The sequence below is a fragment of the Leucopleurus acutus genome (assembly GCF_964270905.1).
Source record: "Leucopleurus acutus genome assembly, chromosome: 3".
Classification (NCBI taxonomy): Eukaryota; Metazoa; Chordata; class Mammalia; order Artiodactyla; family Delphinidae; genus Leucopleurus; species Leucopleurus acutus.
Window position 1 is genome coordinate 106,771,383 of NC_139145.1, and position 25,898 is coordinate 106,797,280.

The 25,898-nt window shown below is 34.0% G+C and overlaps 1 protein-coding gene across 1 annotated transcript in view; it reads right to left on the reverse strand.

Annotated features, from left to right (window-relative positions):
* Positions 1-25,898, reverse strand: part of RASA1 (RAS p21 protein activator 1) — a 107,346-nt gene that overhangs the window by 50,760 nt on the left and 30,688 nt on the right. Inside the window, exons 2-5 of the mRNA XM_082836052.1 lie at positions 7,280-7,432; positions 6,159-6,294; positions 5,476-5,546; positions 1,634-1,751 (exon numbers count right to left, since the gene is read on the reverse strand). Of these exons, the coding sequence (XP_082692178.1) occupies positions 1,634-1,751; positions 5,476-5,546; positions 6,159-6,294; positions 7,280-7,432 (478 nt within the window). The remainder of the gene's footprint in view (positions 1-1,633; positions 1,752-5,475; positions 5,547-6,158; positions 6,295-7,279; positions 7,433-25,898) is intronic.

The following is a 25,898-nucleotide window of genomic DNA, read 5'->3' on the forward strand; positions in this document are numbered from 1 at the left end:
TAATATAGTACACGAATATGCTTGGAGAACAGTAATGAAAATTAGAATTTCAGGGTGGGAACTTCCTTAAATCCATCCAGCAACCAAATGTCTGAAATCTAGACAATCTCCAAATGGCTCTCCAATCTACAAGGATTCACTATGTTCCAGTGAAGACCATTATGAAAAATTATTCTAAATACTGAAGTAAAAACTGTTTATAATTCTAACTTGGAACCATTCCACTACTAATTCAAAGTATGACCATATTCATTTTTAACAGCCACATCACATTGTTCACTCACACTGAGTTGTTAACTTGTTCTCCTTTTTTTTTTCTTTCCTTGTATGTTAGGTCATGTCTCCTTATCTTAAACTGGGCTTTTGTTTTCTTTTTTCCCCTATATTCAATGGATAACTTTCACTTATCCTTATTAAAATTTATCTTGTTAAATTTGACCCAGAGTTCCAAGAGCTTGAGAGAAAAGTTCAACTACACCTCAATTCCTTCAAATAATCAGAATAATGGGGGTAGGGGGGTTACAGCAGAAAGAAAATCCAACATACTACTAAGAAACTTTGTAGTAAAACTAATGTAGATGTTAAGATTCTTCAGTTTGAACACTTCCTGTCCATACAGAATAAATATCATTCTTGCTGTAGAGTACAGAATTCTAATCTAGGAATTAGTTCTAATCCCAGCTCTTCCACTAAGTAACTATGTGACTATGAGTATGGAACGTATCATACCATTTCCTCAACTCCTCCCACTTTTCCTCAGTATGTTTTACTGCTACATATCAAGATCTGGCTGCCAGAATAGGCAGACAAGAGAATTAATAGCAAAGAAAAATATTCTCCACTGCCGTCCTCCTGGAACAATAATCAGAGCACAGGTTTCAGCATATTACCAGGTTCAAGGCATAATTTAAAAACAGTCACTCTGAGGGTTGTAAAAAATAACAGACAACCATTCCATCCTACTGGACAAATCCAAAAGAGAAGAGTGAATTCCAAAACTATAATACAATGTTTAATATGTTTCAGTGATACTCAATACTGTATCTGAAATGCATATGCCGCTTGAACGCTGATCTGTATCTAAAAATGCACAAACACGATTATATATAGTGTCTAAGACTACTGATAATGTATTTTGTGATGACATTGAAAACAAGGGAAATATTCAAAATATAGAACCATGTGATAATATATGTGTAATATAACTCCATTTTTCCAAGGTTACTAGAAAATTATACATATATTTGGGAGATAAGGAGTTTGAAAGCAAACGTGCAACCATTTGAGATTCCATGATCAGTTGGACATAACATCATTTATAAGGAAGACCAAGAAGACAAAAAGGGATACAAATAAGCACACATGTTAATACATTTTTAATTCTTAGAAACTCATGAAAACATCCTGAAAATTGGCAACCACAGATTAAAACATGCTAGCTTGGTTGCGCTATTTACAAATAAATAGCATTACCTACAGTAAATACGTTTTAATGAAAAATTACTTGTACTTATGAATTGAGGTTTTTCATAAAAGAAATATATCCATAGCTAATTTCCCTGATTATGGACAAGTTCCAAAATTTAAAAAGTATTTAGAATTCTGAGAAGGAGAAGAAAAGAACAAAACTTACCACCTCTTCTACTAGGTCTTCAACAATAAGACCTTGTTCATCTGTTCTTAGATTTGTAACCCACATCCATCCATCTTCTAACTCGTTATGAACAATGAACATATCTCCTTTTAAGAAACTGAAAATAGCAATTATGAAGTTATTAAAATTAAATAAAATTTTTAAACATGGAAATTTAATTGATTATGTACCACCTCACAGAGATAATATGATACTGGAAAATGCAAGGGGTTAAAGTCAAATACTCTAGATTTTTGTCCTGTTTCTGTCATCATCTACATGTAAAAGACACTTATCTGAATCTTAATTTTGACATGCATAAAATGGGTTTAATAACGGTACCTATACTATCTGTATCACTGGATTATTGTTAGAGATTCAAACTGGAATTTATGTAAACAGTAATTATACATATATTACAGGCTTTGGGGTGTAACTACAAGAAAACTGAACTTTAAAATTTAAGTTTCAATGTTATTACTCTTTCAGATATAGGTTAGACATAAAATTATAAACATAAACTAAATATTAACTCATTCCACATATACAAGATAAGGTTACTTTAGAAGAAGTTTATTTTAAATAAGCATAATTAGCCTTATCACACAGATGCTTATGAGTGTAACATTTTTCTCATAAAAAACATTAGGGTTTATTTAATTCACTCAGCTATCCATGGTCCAACAAGTATAGCATTCTTTCTCCGAAAGTGGTACCAAGGGGTATACGTAATGAGAATGCATGCATGTTTTTTCTGTTACCAATACCTGAGTGGAGGGATGTATACACAATCTAGTTTGTTTTCATTGGAATCTAGATGTTTTCAACCTCCACACAATCACAGGATTAAAAAGTTGTTGATGTATGTCATCAATATAAAACCATCAGTAATTCCTTGAACTTTTCCTTTTAGGCTTGAACAAATGCCTTTGAGTGCTTAAGGTTTTAAGATTGACCGGATGCTACCATTGACCCTGTATCTATATCCCTATCTGTAATATGTATCTATTTTCAAAATAAATTTTCCTTTAAGTCTTAATATTCACAAACCAAAGTTATAGTAAGTGAATCTCTTCTCATACCTTTGAAAACTTTGTTTTTCTCTAAAATATCTGAAGCTTCACTGTTACTTGGACCAGTTCAAGGATAAAAACTTGTACACGATGCTTCAGATGCACTCTTTTTGAATAAGCACAGAATACTGCATTCTACCTTGATTCTACAACTCTTAACAATGACCAGTATTTCACTAGCTGAAAGGGGGCAGACATTACCACTTAGCCAAGTATAAATTGTTCCTTTCCGGAACCAACCACCTAAATAAATACATTAAAATAGAAGTCAGAGAAATGAGAAATGACAAGTTTCATTTTTGGTCAAAAGCAGTCTTAAGATTTTTTTTTTTAAATTTTGACTTGTTTCTATACTACAAACTTTTTATGATGCAAAAAACAAAAACATGAAAAATAAAAAGCTTACTGGTAGAAACATCATAATCCTAAGATTAATTATGCATTATTTTGCATTTTTCCTCAAAACAGGTTAAAGTGCTTTATTAAATCTCATTAATCTTCAGATGTTTTTACTTTTAAAAAAAACAAAACACTTCTCAGGTATATATAAATTTAAAAAGACTCATAACTTCATACATATTTCTGTCATTCTAATTCTTGTTTAAATTTTCATCTTCCTAGATCAGAAGTACTCAATTTTTGGAAGGTCCCTCAGGACCCCTTCACAGTTTTAAAAAGTGATACCCTAACAGGCTTTCATTTATTCACTTGGATTATATCTATTGCTAATTACCATATTAGAATTTAAAATGTAAATGTTTAAAAATATTTATTAATTCCTTTTAAAATAATAATATACCCTATTAACATGGTAACATAAAAAATGAAAAATAATTATAATCTTTACAAGTTTAATAAGAATGTTATTGCCTTGCATTTTTGCAAATCTCATGTCTGGCTTAACTGAAAACTGTTGGATTCTCATATCCATTTCTTTATTCAATCTGTTGCTATATGGTTCTTTTGCTTAAAGTATACGAGGAAAATCTGGCTTTATACAAATATGTAGTTGTGAAAGGGATGAGTATTTTAATAGCCTCTCAGATAATTATAGATATTCTATTACATTAACCCCAAAACTTGACTAGTGGTACTTTCTTGGAGGTTGGTTGTAATGTGGAATCTAAAACTATGTATCAATGAACTTTCTGTACCATTCTAATAACCTCTATTGGTCTATTTTGCACTGTGAATGGATCTTTTACCCAGCCATAATTTTGTAACATCATGCATTGATCATTTAGAAAATACTGGTTCACTGAGCTATGCAGATCATCCAGATATAAACACATTATATAGTATCAAAACATCACATTCTTCAACATCAGCACCATTTCATCAGAAAAGTCATTAAGTATCTAGGAAGCTGTCAAACTCCTGATGGCAAATATAGGGTCTCCAAAATACTAATTTTTCCTCGAAAGCTCAAATTGTCATTGGCAACAAATACTGCCAGTTATTTCCCTTGAAGTAACAGATTCACTTTGTTCTTTAAAAAAATTAAAAAGTCAGATATTCAAGTCTGAATAACCATAATTTGCCTGTCAGTCATTCTCCTTAGTGAAAATGATGTGCACAAAAAAAAAAAAGCAACTAGTTCGGCTCTCAAAGCACCTCTTTTCCTCAAGACATTTGAACTGTGGTACATGGTAGAGGTGCTTTATGAGTATGTCCCATTTCATCACAAAGATATTAAAAAGATGTGTAGCCATAGGTTGAGATTTATAAAACAAATATTTTTTATTGTCTCACCAGGAACATTCGTAAGCGAAACTGGCTTTTTTTGTTTAACTGCAAGCATGGGGCAGTGAAAAACGATATACGTTTGTTACCACTGCCTTGATTTGTGCTAAGACACCAGCAGTTTTACTATCCATGGCTTCTGAACCATCATGTAAATGTCACAGTGAAAAAGGCAAATTATGTCTTAGTATTATTATAAAAATAGTTTTGATATTATGAATCATCTGAATGGATCTCAAGGATCCCCAGGGTTACATGTATCACACTTTGAGAGCTGCTGTCCTAGATGATCCCACTGGGAATTTACAAATTACCCAAAATTCCCGAATTTGCAGTTCAGTGCTGTTTTTCTTTCCCTTCTCTTTCTTTCACTGGCTTTTCCAGCTTAGATCACAAAAAAAGGTGTGCCAATAAGAACTAAATGAGAAGTTATTTTGAGGACAATCATATAAAAATGGAATGCCTACTTGGAGATTTCAGATAGTTGAATCTTTGTTTTTTAAAATACCATATTTCCAGAAATTTTTAGTACCTCCCAAAAGTTATCACTACATTTTAAATACTGCTGTTGATTTCAATGAGAAGCTGTAAACTCAGAATCAGTAATTATTCAAAGTAGCCTTAACATTTTACCAATAATAAACAAATTTTCTATCAGAAAGCTAAACTTATAGAAAGATACAGATAATTTGATAATAATTATCCAATTATATAATAAATCAAATTCTATAGAAATAATAAAAACAAATTATATATAAGAACTCTCCTTACTTTGTCACAGATAGTCTAATGAAAGCTAAGTTATTTCTCCTGTCATCTTCACTGTGGCCTCTCTGATCCAAATTCACAGTCTGAACAGATAAGCCAACACAGGGGGACAGGAACAATGGACTTAATATTAAGGGCATGCTTTGCTGGATGCTAGTTCCTCAATTTCCAAAACCTTCCTAGTCCAAGAGCAACAAATTTTCAGTCTTTCAAATGCCTGTTTCAAATGCCTATAAACGAGATTATATCATAAAATACCTTATTTCATCAGTGTCTGGTACTTTTGTGTAAGGGAGAATGGCTCGAACACGCCTTCTATCTTCTACTGGCTAGAAACCATAAAAAAAATTGATTTACAAAAGATAACCTTTCTATGTCAAAGTCAAATTGGGTATGTCCACACAAAGTTAAAGCCAGTAAAACTCCACATTATAAATCTGTAGGATCATTCAAACTATTTTTTACTGAAGCTCTGAATACCCAAACTCTGGAAATGCTCATCTTGTTTTGTTGTTGTTTGTACAGAAATTCTTTTAACAGTATAACCAATATGTTTTTAATCAGGTAATATGAGTTATCATTTAATTTTAAATACACTACGCAACATATAAAGTAACCTTTCTCCAATGATGCAGAAGACATTTCAGAATCTTGCAGCAACTTCAGCATTAGCACTATGATATCAGTAATTACTCCTCATTCATTCAGAAATATTTGTTAGGGTATCACCATACAGTACGATAAAAAAAATCTAGTAACTTAAATACAAAGTAATAGAAAAATTACTCTTTCTTTTTTTAAAGAAGTTGCCAGTTATGCTCTGACACTACAACCAGAATTAAATCTTGAATTATATTACAATAAACGTCACGAGAAACTGAACAAGAGCTAAACCCATTAGTAAAATGAAATAATAAAGTTCTGAAAGATATTTTACTTGCCTCTGGAGGTGCAACTGGATAAAGCAATTTTTCTCCTTTAAGCAAACAGGAAACATGACTGTAATAACCTATTAGGTCTGACAGAGAAGAAAAACGTCTTCCACCAATGTAGTAATCCCCACACATAGCAATAATCCTATTTGTACAGGAAAAAAAATACAGTAAAACAAAAACCTTTATAACCAATTTTTAAGACCAAGTTCCATGTAAATTATAAACCGATAATTTTCATACTTTTCCTTTATCTGCATCCTTATATTAAAATACCACTTATTAATACCTTCACCATATGCAAATTACTTGAGGTTATTTCTTTTGAAAAGATATATGTATGCATTTGATATGAAATACATTTCTGACTTATAAACCTCAATTACATAATTCATTAAATATTTATAAATCCATCCTCAGATAACTCTTCTTACTTTCCATATTTAAGACAAAATAGCAATTTTAATTAGTTTCCTTTGGCTAAAAGTAGTTTACAGATCTCTTGAAATATTTAGAGTATAATAATAATTTCACATTTTACATGTGATATGACAGTACTCTTAAAGTCTATTTTAAAATCTGAAAATTAAGGATATACAAACATTTTATCAGTTAACTTTACAGGCACTAGATAATTTTTTTCAATGGCTCCCATAAAAATGAAATCAAAGACAATAATATATATAAATATATTGATACAAACTTTGATATCTGTACTTGAAAATCTAGATGCCTGTTTAATTGAAATGAATGCAGAGTTTCAGAACAGTGAAGCTAAAATGAATTAAACTGCACTCTTAAAATACTGTTTCTATATTTTCTGTTACTCTGTGGTCTGAAAGTATACATTTCCTTTCTTTCTGCTTTACCACTCAAAGTTTCTTTGTAATTCTTTATACTTTAAAAGTGATAACTACACTTATGATTAGCACAAAAAAGTCCAATAATGCTGTTTTTTTTAAAAAAAATGTAAGCATTCAATAGTATCTACTCTAAATCACTTATTAAATCATTTAATTGAAAACACATTTCTTTCTCCATTATTTAAATGTCACTAAAGCAGGTATATTTATGAATACTACAGCAAAATAGCTACAGTATGTAGCCTCATAATAGGAATAAAGACTTACCTAAAATGGTTGACAACATTTGTCTGGCTAAGAAATGAAAGTACAAAGGACCCTGGCCTCCGATCACTCTCTCTTATAAGGTAACTGCCGGACTTCCCTGCCTGCCTGAGGCGTTCTTCTGCTATAGTTCTATCAAGTTTTCCATGATACCACCTAAGAAAAAAGGTTAAGAGATTAGAATAAAAATAGCAACCATAAAATTACTATTGGCAGTTGAAAAACATACTACTACAGATTTTACATACCTACATGTAACTTAGACATTTACATTTTACTCTGAACCAGTCATTCCAATTTTAACTCAATTGTTTTTAATTTCTCAGTCTCTCAAAAATAATTCATTTACTCAGTTTTTAATCTGTTCGATAAGCTCAGGTCTAATCACCTCACATATTCACCTCTTCTATTTCTGCCCATCTCTCTACCTCCAGGACTGTCTACCTGATCAAGATAAAAACATTTATTACAATCTAATGCCTACCTAGAAAAATAAGAGTAAGATGGACAAATGGAAACAAATGGTTCATTTACTACCTCTCTATATACTAAGGAACCAAGACTTGATATAACAAGGCACATGGTACCTGGGAGAAAATAAAACTTTATTCCATTTTAATGTTTGTGCCCTAAAATAGAAAAACAGAATGACACGGTCTAAAGGCTGCTATTCTAATTTCCTATTTCAATATGAAGCTGATTATTCTCTTTTGTCTTAAGATGATCCATTCCATAACCACGCATTTGAACTATTCACATTTATTTAACAAACATGTGGGAAATACTGGGTTGGCCAAAAAGTTCGTTTGGTTTCCCCATAACATCTTAAAGAAAAACCCAAACGAACTTTTTGGCCAAACCAATAAATAATACCTTTGTCCCTTTAACTTTCCTGCTCTCGATTTAACTATCTTCTACCTACCATACTACTAGATGATTTGCTTAAATGACTGGCTATACCATGGCTACAACTCTAGCATTATCCATACTACCAATCTATGCCTATAAAAGCCACATGGATTGATATAAACAGAAGCACACTTAGAAACAGACTGGAATTTTCATATGGTCACGGTAACAAATCTACAAAATAATTGTTATGAAATATTTTTACACTTTCCTTTGGTACTTGTCTAACTTGAAACATTCAGAGGAAAACAATAAACATTCATATTACATTGATATACTTAAATATCTAACCATAAGTTGACAGTCAAGACTATAATAGGACTATGACTATTTTTGTAAGATTGCTGTAATGAAAGCTTACATTGACTCCTTAGTTTATTTAAAAAAAAAAAAAACTTAGAACTTCCCCAAAGAATTATTGTTAATTTTCTTCTAAAACCCAACCCATTTATTTGACAGTTTGTGTATAAGACAGAAATAAAATAATTGATGAAAAACAATCATGAAGCTTCAGTATAACTCAATAGAAAAAAACATATGAGTAAACCATTAGTATTAGAGGAAGAAAGGAAAGAACAATAAACATTGCATTCCTCTAAAATTCTAGTCTTAGTTCAACCACTGTCTGAGGCCACTGACAAGCAAATTTAGCTTTTAGGAGCTGTTTGTAGTTTGTTTTTTTTTAATTCTAATAGGAAAAGCTTGGACCAATGATCATTAAAAGTTCCTTGAAGAGCTAAAATTTAATGGTAGATGATCAGGACAATATTTTGAAATTCTAGGCTAGAAGTTTATTTAACTGTGAAAATATATGGGACAACCTTGGAATGTGAACCTGGTACATTCCTTATTACCTTAAGTAGTGGAGCTAACCCACAGAGCAGATTTACACATTGAACAAAGACAAAATTAAGGACAATTTTAAACAAAGTACCTATTTTTGTATACTTGATACTTGTTAAATTTCTGGTGTGTTTTAAGCAAAATGTCAAGATTAAAAGATTTTTTAATCTCATTCATCTTGTGAACTCACCATAAGACGATACACTAAGGTGCATGAGGCATTACACAATAACTAATTTATAATAAATACCTGACTAAAGACTTTTATATATTTGTGATTTTCAGTTTTTACATCTATGTACTTTCTATAAGATTCTGGCATTAAAACAGGTATTCAGTTCAAGACAGAGACATAAATCTTAATAAACAACTTTGTTTCCTGATTATTAGTAATTCCTTTTATGCCAAAAACTCTTAAGTTTTGAACACATTAGGTAAAACATGTCAATTCTTGATTATGACTATAAACTGAAATTAAATTATCCAATAATAGGCTTATGAGCACATATGTAGTTGAGCGTGATCCTCAAAACATTCCATTGTTACAAGTCTCCAGCTGTTCTAGGAAAAAACTGAATGGTCTTAATCAAAACTTAGAATTTCTTGAATTATCTTTATTGTTCACTTCAAATTATCAAGGTGAATCATACTAACAAGAATATTTTAAATATCTGCACAGATAGGATGGCTGCACTGATACCTCCTAAACGTCTTCAGAAGAGATTAAGCTGACTGGTGAGACTAGGACTTATCAGAAACCTCCATAATTATGGTCAAGTCTCTATACTTTGTACCTCATTACTATCACTTGTAAAAAAAAAAAAAGGGAACATAATCTCCATCTCAACCTTAGAACACATTAAATATTTGTCCTAAACTCCTTCAAAGAAAAACAAAACTGAAAAAGCACTATATAGGCTGTATAGTATAATGGTTAAGAGTAAAGACTCTGGAGTCACTGCTTGTGTTTGAATCCTAGCTCTGCCACTTGGCTGTACAAATATGCGCAAATTTCTTAATTTCTTAGCCTGAGTTTCCTCATCTAAAAAAGGCACATAATAACAGTACCTGCTTCATAGAAGGCTGTGTGATATTATTATAAATGAATACATATAAAATTATATATATATAAATTATATACAGTATACACAGACTATGGGGCTAATTCAGCTTCATCAATGAAAATATCAAATTTTATACTGTTGCATAATGGATGATTAGATCACCTAAGCCTCTGTTATCTTCCTACCTTCCAGTCCTGTTTACACTGCATCTAATTTTGGGAAGAGAACAGGAGAAACCAATCTTCATTTCTGCTAAAACACTGATTTTTAAGAGGAAATTTCTTTTTCCAAAGCGCCTTTTTTGAACAGTAACAGATCATACATATTAATTGACACTGGAAGCTCCAAAGTATTCATAAACTAGAAATTCTTCCACTTCTGGCAATTCTAAAAGGAAACCCTCAAATAGCCCCACTCTTTCCCCAATGTGGATATATTCTTTGGAGGAATGGCAAAGACAATATGCATTTGAGATACTGTGACTTAAATTTGCCTAAATTAATAATAAAATATCTAATGTTCTATTTAAAAGTAAACTATCCTTCTCTCTTGTTCTCTCTGTCTTTCAAGGAAGATTGGGAAAAGAAACAGCAGGAAATTTAAGAAGTAAATACATTTTTCTCAGCTGGTTTTGCAATTTTTGGTTGCGAAATCTTACAGACAGATATGGAGTCTCTTGATTTCATTTTCTTAGACACTACACAATCAGTTTATCTAAAATAAAACATCCAAGATGAAACTACGTATTAAGTAAGTCAACAAGAAAAGAGGCAAGTTGGACAAGCTGCAGGAATCATTTTACTTTTAAATTTGGAATCACATGAATGTTTTTATAAACATGTTGTACATTGGTGCAGTATATTTAAGGGGCCTTGGGAGGACCTTTGTGTTTTTTAGTCTCTCCTAATCAGGTAGAATAATATAGAAATCTATACAATGAGAAAACAACCTGGTGTGAATATAGACAGATACAACTCAAACTACACAATTATTTAAAACTAACGTGACAATACTAAATGGAAACTGTCTACTACAGTAGAAAACAATTAAAATAGCACTACCATCAACAAGCTTCCTTTGTCTAAAAAGGAAACTAAATTGAAGTTCCCGGCAGATCACTTTTACTTTCCACTGTGCTCTTCTTCCTAGTTATGTCACTGACAGGCACCGAAGTTCTCAGAGAGAAACATAAGTGCAGAAATCTAATTGCCAAACAATCTCCTGTCACCTGAATTACCTGGAACTCTGTGTGCCTGATCATACCACGAACATTTAAAGTTTTTCTGTAACTCTCAAAGATGTTAATCATATTTTCTCACACATGCTGTCCTTTCTGAAATTAAATTGGTTATTTCAGTCTGGTTAAGACATATACTAAAAACATTTGCTAAAACTACTATAAATCACCTGAAACCTCCGTATTTCTTTTTTTCTTTTTTTCTTCTGCAGTACGTGGGCCTCTCACTGCTGCGGCCTCTCCCATTGCGGAGCACAGCCTCCGGAGGTGCAGGCTCAGCGGCCATGGCTCACAGGCCAAGCCTCTCCGCGGCATGTGGGATCTTCCCGGACCGGGGCACGAACCCGTGTCCCCTGCATCGGCAGGCAGACTCTCAACCACTGCGCCACCAGGGAAGCCCTCCATATTTCTTTTTAACTAATATAGTCCCCACAGTCATACAGTCTGAGCTGGTGGTCAAGAAAAATAAACTGACTTTTTAAAGTGAAGGCAAAGTAAAGATACCTTATAGTAAATGATTTTATTGTCTTTTTTTTCCCCCACGTTGTTATGCAGACAGGCTAAAATTTGGTCACTAGTAAATTCACCTGAACAACCACTGGACTAAGCATAAGAGGTGTAGTGCCCCTTAGACCAACTGCATTACTTAAGAAATATTCATGTGTATGTTTGACATCTTGAGTATATTTGTGTGTTCAGGCAAATAAGAAGTATGTGTGTATGTCTGTGTGTTTGTCTATGCATTTAGTTACATATTTCAGATCAAATTAGCTCAAGAAAAGAAATTGTACTTCCTTTTGCCACAGGTAACATATTTACAGGGTCCAAAGAAGGTTTAAGTTCTGTGGGAGTATTTTTTAAAGAAACAACACTGTTACATGTCCATCCACGCAAAAATTCAGTTTACTGAAAGACTAATATACTAAAGGTGGGACCAACAACACAATGCTTATGCAATCAAAAGTTTATATTGGACTTCCCTGGTGGTCCAGTGGTTAAGACTTTGCCTTCCAATGCAGGGGTGCGGGTTCAATCCTTGGTAGGGGAGCTAAGATCCCACGTGCCTCACAGGCGAAAAACCAGAACATAAAACAAAAGCAATATTGTAACAAATTCAGTAAGGACTTAAAATAAGTTTATACCGAAGTACACTTGACCAAGATAGTCTCATTCTCACTAACCTTAACTCCCATCACCCTAGAAAACAGATAATGAAGAGCAGAAAGAGCCACACCCTCTCCAAAAAATGTTATACACTAATCAAACATTTATTTAAAAAAACAAAGGGAAAAAAAAAAGGAAAAGCACAATACTTACTAGCCCGAGGCTAACATCAGTTCCTACCTCACAGCCTCTAGCCCTCATATCAGTGAAATTTCATTTCTCAAAAAAAAACTACCAATTCTTACAGTTGACCTTTTCTAAGAACTTCAACAATTACAGGGTCATAGCAGTAACTAAGTACATGAAAAGAGGGCAAGAAATGACTTGTGACCATCTGGTCCAATGAATGCATTACTGCAACATAGTTGTAAACTATCTTGAAGGGTAATTTTTCTACTTAAAGAGAAACACTGTGATTTTTTTGTTTTGCTTTGTTTAATTTCACAATGTTCAATCTAAAACTTTGGAGGGTACGGTGATTCAGTGGCTACCTACTGCAACTGTAACATTTCTTAACCTGTATTTTAAGATATACCTTTAAAACACTGAATCTGAAGTTGAAAAGCAAACTTTAGTCTGGCATGGCCTTTTATTTCGTCCATCTCCAGCAAACTATGTGTCAAGCATTGGGCTACATGGTAGAAAAACAAGTTAATACCACAGAACTCCACGACATAGGTCTCATGGAGAACACAGACAAATCAGGGAACTGCAATCTGATACAGCAAGTACTAGAATGCGGGGGTATATGGAAAAACTTCAGTCTTAGCATTTTAGTATACACTTCCTGAAAAAACTGATGGCTAAACGGAAACCTACAAGCCAAGTAGCAACTAATTCAGAGAAAGCAAGGGACTGAGAAGGTGAGAAAGATGTCACTGGCAGAGGGAAAAAGTAAAGACAAGCAAAGGCCAAAAAAAATTCATATACAGATATGGGAATATGAGAATACTTTAAACTTTCAAAATATATTTTGCAAGCCTAATTCTTATCAGATAATATGGAAAGAATATAACCTTCTGAATTAAACTAGATTTATAACCTTACTTGCTGAACTTCTTTCGGTACCTCAAAGAGAAATGTATCTCAAAGAACATTTTAAAAGTTCAAAATATTCTCAGATCTATCCACTCATTTGCTCCCAGCAATAACCCAAGGTGGGGGGGCGGGGGCAGGCATTAGAACACAGCACTCAAAGTTCTCCACCGTTAAGTCCATTATTCTCTCCTATGTCCCCTATATCCCAGACAAATTGCATTTATTCATTCAACAAATATTTTTTAAGCACCTGCTATGTTTAGGCACTGTTTTAGACATAGGTTTTCTCCCTATGCTTTCTCAAAATTTTTTTCCTATGTAACATTTTTTTAAATAAGGTGAAAAGATTATGCAATTTAGCCAAAAGTCATCCTAAAATTAAGGTATTTTCTATGGGTTTTTTTTCCCCTCAGAAATTTCTATTTCTCTATTCTCACTCATAGAAATATCAGTATCTCTTCAGCTCAAATTATAACTTCTCTATGAGGATAATTCCCAAATTGTTCTTCCTAAAGCTGGCTTTCCTCCTAAGCTTCAGGCCTAAGTTACCAAGTACCTGCTAAGAAGCTTCACCTTAAGATGACTATACCAAATCTAAAATATCAGCAACTATCCTTACAAACACATACACATGTGCGCGCACGCGCGCACACACACACACACACACACACACACACACACCCCTCTTCTTTACTCCTCTATCCTGTTAATGGCACCAGCGTCTTTCCTAGTGTTTAGACTCAAAACTTCAAAAGCAACACTGATTCCTTCCTATCTCTCTACCCATAACACTACTGCCAACTCGCATACTGCATCTCCAACCTCACCAATTACTGTCGTTCAGGCCCTCTTTTTCTCTTTCTATTTCAACCCGTCCTACAACTGTGCAGATTATACTCCAATAAAGATGTTAAAAAAAAAAAAAGACTTCCTCATCATTCTTTCCCACATCCCTTCTCTTCTTTCTCTCCTGCTTCTCATCTTGACTTATGTCACACATCAATCCACTCACCCAAGCTATTAGGTAAAACTATATACTGCTGTGTTTTTTAAGGTCAAAAAAACAATTACATATGGTTCAACCTAGTGGAAACCTCTCATCAGTACCTCTGACTTATTCCTCTATTCTGTTTACCTCATATCCAATTAGTCAAAAAGCCTTAACAATTCCAAATTCTCAATACCCTTTTATCTATCTAGTCTTTTCCCTTCTCACTGTCAACATTCTTCCTCATCATGTCCTGTAGTAATTCCTGCATTAGGTCTTCTAGCTTCACTGCTCTTCTATTTCCTTATACATCTGTAATAATACCTCCCCAAACAGCTATGCTTGAAACTAGATCTCAAAAACTGAAATGGTCCCATTGCTTATGAAATAAAATCCGAACTTTTGACATGACATTCAGTAATTCTTATGACTTTTCCAGTCTTCACAGGACTACTTGCCACTTCCTAAACACATCAAGCACATACTTTGAAGCCTCTATCCCTTTGATCATGCTGGTCTTTTCATTTGAAATGCCCTTATTGCCTGCCTATAGAAATCCATGTCATTCTTCAATGCCTACCTCACGTGCTATCTCCTTGAACCTCTGGGCATAATTAATCTTCTTCTATCATACTACCCGCTTATTTCTTATATTCTTTTTTGATATTTTATCTTACTGTAATATAGTTAGTCATTTTCACATCTCTTTTTTCCATTAGATTGAAAAGTACTTGAGGACACTGGGCACATTAAGTCATCTTCACATTCTCTACTCTAGCCCTTGGCACAATGCTTTCAGCATGGTAGGCGTTGACAGGTGGGAGGCCAAGAAAAACAAATTTGTCAAAAATTCCTGCCTACGCTGAAATTCTCAAGTCATAATCCCTTACTGGAATCCACACGGAGAATGCCTTGCATTCTCTCATTCAAACTATTTCCTCAAGCTGCACTGTCCTCCCACCTGCATTCTAGAGATCTTTTATCACTCTTCCCTCCAGGGGACACAGTGACTCCAGGCTGAGCCCAAATGCCAACCCCTCAAAGGAATCTTCCAAAGACCATTCTGCCCAAAGTGATGTTTCAAGTCTAAAAATCATCTAGTATATGCCTTGTAGTCACATCTATTTTCTCAGTAGAAAAACTGAGTAGAAATATTAGTTCCCTCACCTGAATACCCCAATACCCCCAACCTCTCCTACTCTGAACTTTCACAATATTGGCAATTTATACAAATTGCTGACACTCAAAGACACTGATTTGGCTGTTGCCTATTCAGCACCCATCCCATTCGGGGAAAACACACTCACACCACCCTCTGGATACTCTTCCTCCCCCACTTCCGAGGAAGCTTTCATTTTCTTTGAAGAATGCAGCCTAGTCAAAATCGATCATTCCATGATGAGCACCTGAACCAAGCAGAGTTCTTCACGCTGAAACTGACAGTCAGTCTTTTTCTGAAGGCAAAAGCTACAGGAAGCAAGGTCAAAGAAAGGGTTTTTGTTTATTTACTTGCTAGGTTTTCCACCACTTGGAAGACCCAGTCTATAATAAGAAAGAATGAAGGTGACAGGGCCAGACAGATAAAGAGATGGAACTAAAGATTCATGAGAACATTCAAACCCCTGTTGCACTTATCTCTGAGATCCCAGTTACAAGCCTACCCTTCCCTTAGTTTAGCTGTTCATCTCACCCATCTATTACCTCTAGACCAGTTTTTTGATCTCCAGGTCCTTTCACATATTTAAAAAATTACTGGACCCGGACCCCCAAGAAATGTGTTTATGTAGGTAGTTTCTATCAATATTAATAGAAATTAAAACTGAGTACATTCTAAATGTTTACTATTAATTTTAAATTAACATAGTGGAGTTAATATTGTCAATACAGAAAACATATTCCTTATATAACTATAATTTCCAAAAAACATTTAGTGAAAAGAGTAGCCTTATTTTAAATTTTATATACTCTTTCATAGCTCACTTAATAGAAGACAGCTGGATTCTCATATCTGTTTCTGAATTCAATCAGTTGCTATATATTGTTTTGGTTCATAGGTTACGAAAACTGCTACTCAGTGAAGCTACTTAAAAGTTAAATAAAATGTACAATCTAACCACACCTATAAATGTTCCACTCTGCTATTAAAATCCACTGGTGTACCATTTATTCATGCGTATTTTGTATCACTATGCAATAGCCACTTGGTAATGTTGGGTCACTGAGTTATGAAGATCTCCCAGGTGTTAACATGTTTCATTTTATAATATCAAAATATCACATTCTTTATATCACCACTACACAATAAGGTAGGCTTGGGTTGTCTAAACTGCCTATCTCCCCCTTGCCCAGCTCCTAGGAGATAACCTCGAAGCCCTTGAAATATCCTGCCCAGTAAGAGTATCTTTGTTTACTGAGAACCTTGGGCCATGCCAGATCATTTATGCTAATATGATTTTATGGTGGGGGATTTGGTCCACCTCTGAAGTCAAACTGATGCAGTAACTAAGGTCTGCCACAAGGGGGTGCCAGGCCCACATGACTACACCTTAATAAAAATTTTAAACCGCAAGGCTCAGGTGAGCTTTCCTGATTGGCAATACCTCACATGTGTTGTCCCACATTGTTACTGAGAGAATTAAGCACTGTCTGTGTGACTTCACTGGGAAAGGACAACTAGAAGCTTGCATCTATTCTCTCCTGGACTCTGCCCTATGCACTTTCTTTCTTAGCTGATTTTAATGTGTCCTTTGGATATAATAAACTGCTACTGTGAGTGTAACAGCTCTGCCGAGTTCTGTTTGTCCCTCTAGAAAATCACCGAAACTGAGGGTGGTTTTAGGAACCTCCAACAACAGGCATCAATATAACATGGGTGTCACAACTCTTTTCAGGTAGTAAGTGTAACCTTGAAGAAAAAGTGGCACTGTCTTCAAAAAAGTGATCTGACCCTGGGTTTGGTGGGGTGTTCTTCAAGAAATAAAAAGCATCACATGTGTACATTATACATCCTTTCTAGCTGACCACAGATTTGTTCTAGAGTTCAGCATAAAAGTTCTAATTTTTGTTTTGTTTTGTTTTAGTGAAATGTCATGTCTGTTGTTAATTCTAGCTATTATAGTTGCACATGTGAAAAATATCTATATTGTAGTTTATGGATTGGTAGCATTTCAAATAAATGGTATATTTAAATATTGACCTGAATTTTTTTGAGATGCTTATCAATTGACATTTTTTCTCAGATCAAGAGTCTGAATTATTTTTTTAATTATACCTTTTAATATTAGATTTATTCTTTTAAATATATTAGGAATTTAAATATAAGCATGCAATTTTATCTTGGAACAAGAAAAGAATTCCTCACAAATGATTTTTCTCTTTGGAAAAAATAAGCTGCAAAAATACCTGTTAAACTATATACAGTCTGTAAGTAAGCGAAGCTCATTGAAGCTTCGTATAACTTCATAAGGTATATGAAGCTTATAGAATGTAATATTTCATCCAACTAGTTCTTATATTTTGAAAAACTGTTAAATAGTTTCATAATGCCAGAGAAATCTTTGCCCAGAAAGAAAAGTATCATCAGAAAAGACATTAAGTATTTAGGAAGCTCTCAAACTTACAGTTGCAGATAACAAGGTTTCCAAAATTCTAATTTTTACTTGAATGCTCAAATTTTGCTTGAAAGCACCAAATACTGTCAGTTATTTCCCTTAGAGTAAGAGGGTCACTTTGTTCTTTTCCCAAAAAAGTTTCTGCCAAATACTCAAGTTTGACTAACCAAGGTTTGTCTGTCAATCATTCTTTATAGTAAAATAGTGTGCCATAAAAGAAGGGGCCAGTTCAGCTCTCAGCTCAAGTAATCACACAACTTCTTTTCCAGACAAAGTACTTAGGGATGCAGCATTATGTGAATTTTCCATTGCATCACACTAAATATTAAAAAGACATATGCTCAAGAATTGTAACTTAATAAAATTAATAATCTTCACTGCTCCATCAAAGACATTCTTAATTGAAACTGGCTTTTTTCTTTTTCTTTACAAGTGTATGGCAGTGATAAATAAAATGCCTAGTAGTATATAGTTTGGTGACACTGCATTAATTTATACTGAAGTACCAGAAGTTTTTACCTCCTATTGCTTTGCACCATCAGTGCAAACGTCAACAAAATAGAAATGGTAAATAATGAGTTAGTATTATGAAAACCTTTACAGACCTCCGAAAGGGTCTCAAGGAACCCCAGGGTTCGAAGCCAATATCCTAGTCCAAGCAGACTACAAGAGTCCTAGGGAAGCTATTCCAACTTCTTGAAGCATCTCAGCTAAGCCTGTCACCTTTAATATGGAAGACAAAGCCATTGCCAATATTATAACCAAAATTTTAATTCTTCCCTTTCTATTTCTTTATGCCAAGCTCACCCAGCCTCCATTAGTTATGAATTTTTCATTGTCATTGTTTTTATATAAGATCAACTCTGTTATGAAGCACCCTATTTCCAAATCTTTTATTAATTCAAACATTATTTTATTTTATTGACGTTTCAGTTTTTTTTAACTTCCTAGCTTTGACATCTTGCTCTACTAATATTTTGATGAATAATTCCATTCTCTTTAGATTAGTAATTTTTCTTCAGTTGAATTACAGGCTTATGGAATTCTTTAAAAATTCCTTAGTTTCCACTTGATGGTTTGATTCCTTACCTTTAACATAATTTCAGCAATTATTTTGGAATGTCTTACAGATCACTCTAAATTATGCTCAAAGAAATGAACTTCAAGCCAGCCAATTATCATCTAATTGACCTTCAAAGTCAATAAGTTCCTTGACATGACTTGCCATAGTGAACAATCTGAGCCTTTCCTCTAGTCAAAACATTACATATGCCTCCTTCCTCTTCCCCCCCTAAAGCCTTCTCTCCAGATCACCCAGCCAGCAGCACATCTGTCAACCACCTCACACACATCAATTCCAGAAAATGACCCTGTGGCACATAAAAACTGAATATGCAGTGGGAGGCATATTACAAAAAGTATTCATTAATAGTCCTGCCACAACCAATTAGCTGTTTGGAAAGTCATCAGGCAAAGATTTCCAAACAAAATACACAAAATAAGTGCAGGAGAAATTAAGTAATTATTTTTTAAATCAAACTATAAAAACTATAGGTTTACATATAAATCTTAATATGATAATCCATGCTTAAAAGCCAAAAAAAAAGCTACAAAGATTGAGATTTGACAGCACAAAAACTTAGTATGTCAAAATAAAAGTAAGCAAAATTTTAAGTGCACACATGTGCTCATATAACACACACAAGGAACATCACTGTAGTTGTTTTCAATTCCAAAAGATTAGATAAAAATTAATAACTAGAGATCTGAGTAAATAAACTATGTACATCCAATAGAAAACTATGTAGCTACTTAAAAGAATAATCCAAATGTATACAAGTACAAAATCTCCTCAATGAGTCCTATTCTGACTACCCTAATTAAAATTTGCACCCTCCTTTCTGGCACTATTAATACCCCCTTTATCGTATCCAATTTTTTCTTTTTCTTTTTTTACCATAGCACTTATTACCTCTAATATTTTGTATGATTTATTTACTATGTTTATGTCTTTCCCCCAGCAAAATGTAACCGCCAAAGAAGCAAGTATCTTCATCTGTTCATTCATTTATCCTAAGCATCTAGAACAGTACCTGGTATACGATAGGTTCTAAAAAGTTTATCTGTTAAATAAATAAATATACAAAAAAGTGACATAGTTGAGCTTAGAAAGTGTAACTAGAGAACTGAGAGCCAATGGTAGACAGGGATTTTTTTTCTTAACTAAAGAATAATTCTGTATACATTTCTATACATACTGCATTTTCTACCCTGTGTGCAAGTATATATTGCCTACTGAAAACTTAATAATCTTAATGCTCATAACAATATGTATTCAATATTATACATATATGTGTGTAAATAAAAATATATATTATGTATATACTATATAATAGCAATGGCTACTACTAAGAACAGTGAGATTAGGGAGGTATGAAGAAATGGAGTAGACATTTTCCTGTATTTTTTTTTTTAACAAGAGGTATTTATTAATTCTTGTCACATTACTTGCAGCAGAATAATCCTCCAACTAAGAAAACCAGAAATGGCAAATAGAATACAAGAAAAACAAAAAAGAGGTTTGTCCATTTGAAGCCATCCAAAAACTGGTAAGGCAATTAGAATCTGAGGAGCCAAAATTTCAGAGAAAGTCAGAGTGCCGTTCAGTAGCCACTTGCCTACCTTTCCCCTCTGAGTATTTGCTGATTGCAGTCACAAAGCAAGAGGCTGATAATCCATGCAAAAGACCACTTCTTCTGCCTGGGTCCTATTGGAGGAAAGGGATCCAGTAGAGCTTTTCGACAGTCTCACAAAGCTAGTGAAACATTAGAGACTTGAAGGGCCAGGATTCCCGTTATAAAGGAAACAGAAAATTGAACCATAGTCTGAACTAATTCCCTCCTAGAGACTGAATTCTGAAGCTACAGGGATAAGAAGCTCAGCAAAAACTGCAAAGCAAAATGAAGTATTGGAAAATTTTGTGATTAAAGTAATTTGACTGCATTCTATCTCCTTAGCAGAGGAAAAGGTGAGGCATCTTCTGTATCAAATTATCATTCAGATCTTCTATAAATTGTCAAACAGGTCTGGCACTTAATTAAAAAATTAACAGCATGCAAAGAGACAGGACCCAATAAAATGAAACAAATAAGCAAAATAAAACAAAGACACAATATAAAACTTCAGAAAAAATTCAAAGTTGGTTCTTGGAAAGACTAATAACTTGGAGAAATTCTAAAAAGACTAATCAGAAAAAGGTCACAAATTATCAATCCCAGACTCACAAGTGAATTAATCTGAAATTCATAAACAGAGACTTTAATAATCCAAGAAAATATGTGAAAAGGTAAAGCTGGAATTTAGCCACAAAATTGGAATGATTAAAAAGTAGTTGAGGGGCTTCCCTAGTGGCGCAGTGGTTGAGAGTCCGCCTGCCGACGCAGGGGACACGGGTTCGTGCCCCAGTCCAGGAAGATCCCACATGCCGCAGAGCGGCTAGGCCCATGAGCCATGGCTGCTGAGCCTGCGCGTCCGGAGCCTGTGCTCCGCAACGGGAGAGGCCACAACAGTGAGAGGCCCGTGTATCGCAAAAAAAAAAAAAAAAAAAGTAGTTGAATTTACAAAATTAAGGACTAAGTATATATTAGAGTAACAGCAGATTCGGTATATTTTTAAAAAGCTAATAAATGGACAACTTTCATAGAAAGTATTCTTACTGAAGCACAAAAAGAAAAGGACAGAATATAGAGAAAAGAGCATATAAGATAAATGGGACAGGGACTTCCCTGATGGTGCAGTGGTTAAGAATCCGCCTGCCAATGCAGGGGACACGGGTTCGAGACCTGGTCCGGGAAGATCCCACATGCCGTGGAGCAACTAAGCCCATGCGCCACAACTACTGAGCCTGCGCTCTAGAGCCCGTGAGCCACAACTACTGAGCGGTGTGCCGCAACTCCCAAAGCCCGCGTGCCTACAGCCCATGCTCTGCAACAAGAGAAGCCACCGCTCACCACAACGAAGAGTAGTCCCCTCTCACCACAACTAGAGAAAGACTGTGCGCAGCAATTTAGACCCAAAGCAGCCAAAAATAAATAAATAAAAAATTATATGAAAAAAAGATAAATGGGACATAACTTTTTAAGTGGTTATTTATGTGGCATCTCAGAAGGAAGAGGAAGAGAATGGAGCAAAGGCAAAATTTGAAGAGAAAATAGCCAAGAATTTTCCAAATCCAATGAAAGATATCAACCCAAAGATGAGAGAGACAAAGACAGAAACAGACAGAAAGAAAGAAAGAAAGAAAGAGAAAAAGAGAGAGAGAGGGAGGGAGGAAGGAAGAAAGAAAGAAAAAGACAAGACTGCCTCATCTAGGTACTTTACAGTAAAGATGCTAAAAACCAAAGACAAGACTAAATTTTAAAAGCACTCAGAACAAAAAGACATTATATTCAAAGAAAGAATAAAACTCCTCACTGACTCTGCTGGAAGCAAGAAACTAGACTATCTTTACATTTTTAAAGGAAAATAACTGCAAACCTAGAATTTTATGCCCAAGACAATATCCTTCAAAAACCAAAACTAGCATGCTTTTAGATAAACAAAGCAAATTTGTTGACAGTTGATGTTTAGCAAAAGAAATACTCAAAGAAGTTCTATAGGAAAAAAAAAGGTTCCCACGGAAAAGCATGGAAATGTAGTAAAAAGTAAAAAAGGTAAACATATGGGTAAATCTAAATAAACAGACTGTATAAAGCAATACTATCTAATGAGTACTGAAGCATAAATGAAAATTCACAACAATAATGTAAAAAGCAGGAGAAGCATATGTAGTGTTCTAAGTTCTTAGCGTTGTTAAGGAAGTGGTAAGAGTAAATATTTTACATAGATTGCAATAAGTCAATGATATGTGTTGTAATCTCTAGGGCAACCACTAAAAGATCAAGATTGTCAGAAAGGATAAAAAATAAAACACACTTGTAAGAGATATATCTTAAATGAACGAACACAGGAAAGTTGAAAGTGAAAGGATGGAAAAAGTTATACCATGCTAGCAAAATCAAATGAAAAATGATGTCAGACAAACTAGATTTTAAGGCAAGAAGTATTATTACAGATAATAAGGGGCATTTCACAATTAAGGGATCAATTCACCAGGAATTTAAGCTAAGCTGGTGGTGCATATACCCAATAATGGAACATCAAAATATAAAGCACAGTAGGTTGGGAAACTTTAACATGCTCCTCTTAATAGTTGTTAAAAGAAGCAAACAGGGCTTCCCTGGTGGCGCAGTGGTTGAGAGTCCGCCTGCCAATGCAGGGTACACGGGTTCGTGCCCTGGTCCAGGAAGATCCCACATGCTGCGGAGCAGCTGGGCCCGTGAGCCATGGCCGCTGAGCCTGCGCGTCTGGAGCCTGTGCTCCGCAACGGGAGAGGCCACAGCAGTGAGAGGCCAGCGTACCGCAAAAAAAAAAACAAAAAGCAAACAAACAAACAAAAAGAACAGTAAACATATGGCCAAGATTCATAAATATAATGTAAAGACCTACACAGAAATAACATCTGATTACAAAAGAACATATATTCCTTTCAAGTGAACATGCAACATTTATCAAAACTGCCATATGCTAAATCAAAAAGGAAGCCTCATTTCAAAGGACTGGTATCATTCAGAGTATGTTCTCTGGACTTATTGATACTAACAAGTCACTAAAACAAAATTAAAAAAAACAAAAAAACACTACGTACAGCTATTTGGAAATTAAGCAATATACGTCCTAACTACTGAATCAAAGAAGAAATCACAATGGAAAATAGGGAGTATTTAAATAAATGATAATGAAGATAGGACATATAAGAAGTTGTGACATGCAGCCTAAGCTATACTTAAGAGTTAAATCTGTAGCCCTAATTGCTTATATCAAAAAAGGAGAATGACAATAATTATTTAAGTATCTACCTCAAGAAATTAGAGGAAGAACAAAAAGTTAAATCTGAAAACGGCAGAAAGTAGAAAAGAACAGAATTAATGAATTCAAAAGCAAAGGTATAACAAAACTTCAGACAGCAAATCAAAAGTTGGTTTCAGGAAAGATTAACAAAATTGTTAATTCTAGAAAAACTAATCAAAAGAAAAAAGTCATAAATTCTCATTTTCAGTAATGAAAAGGGAGAAAATCAAAGGTCCTACAGAAGAACAATTGATACAAATGATAGTTACACTATCATTTATCAAGACTTATTGAAAAGACAAACAAGTAAACCAAAGGAATAAAATTGAGTTGTAACAGGCTCACACATAGCCTGCCATTAATTTATGACAATAATAAACCTGAAAAATATGGTCATTCAGATAATATTGCTGGGTCAACTGGATATCAATATTTTAAAAAGGAGGAGGGGGGAATGATGGGGGAGGGGGAAGAAAGGAAGAGGAGGGGGAGGAGGTGGAGAAAGGAGGATGAAGCAAGGTACAAAATTGATATCTAGAAGATGTATATCCAATGAAGGACTCAGAGCTGGAAAAAGACCAGCTAGAAATCAGGAAGGAGAAAGAAGAAGAGCCAACAGAAAAAATGGCAAAGGACTTGAACGGCCAATTTATGGAGGAAGTGATCCAAATAAGTCAATAAATATGAAAAGATACACAACATCATTCATCATTACACCTGGAAAATACTAATTAAAACCCCAAGGGCTATTTCATTACACACCCACCAAAACAGCTACAATAAAAAGAATAAACAATACCAACCATTAGCAAGAATGTGGAGTAACTGGAATTCTCATATATTGCTACTGAGAATGTAAACTGGTATAAGCCCTTTGCAAAAATAACAGTATCTACCGACCTTATCATATGAACATCCTATGACCAGCAATTCTAATCCTAACTGCATATATATGTTGATCAAAAAATACAATAAAAATTCATAGTAGTACAACAATTTGTAATAGACAAAACTGGATATAACCTAAATGTCACGTCTATCTATAGCAGAAAAGATAATAAATGTGTTAGTCACAGTGTAACAATACAAGCAATGAAAGAGTGAAATATTGCTACATGCAACAACATGGATAAACCTCATAAAGTTTATGAAGTAACACAAAAGAATTCATATTATATCACTCAATTTATATAAAACTCAATTTAGAGAAAATTCAAAAACCCAAAAATAATCTCTGGTATAAGAAGTTAGTATTGTGTTTATCTTTGGGATAAGTGGTATGGGTATTAGACTGGGACACAAAAGGACTTCTAGGATGCTGCTAATACTGTTCCTTGATTTAAAGCTGGATTGCATAGGTATTATCAGCAAATAATAATGCATTAATATGTATTAATACATAATATTATGTACATACAACACCTTTAGTAACATTGCTAAAATTCATTGAGATGAAAACTTACGGTGCTATACTTTATGTACATTATATGTCAAAAAAAAGCATACTTAAAAAGAAGTAACTTGATTGGGATTGACATATATACACTAATATGTATAAAATAGATAATAAGAACCTCCTGTATAAAAAATAAAATAGAATTCAAAAAATAAATAAAAATTTAAAAAAGAAGTAACTTGAAATACAGAAAAACTCTTTACACTAAAACTTTAATTTTGATATTAAAGGGGAACATGCTTAAATATATTTTTACACACATGCAAACAATATTATGTAGTCAAAATTATATTAGATACCTCATACCAGTATACTGTACAACTGTCCAGCATACTGTTGCCCTCCCCCTCATCTATTATATCT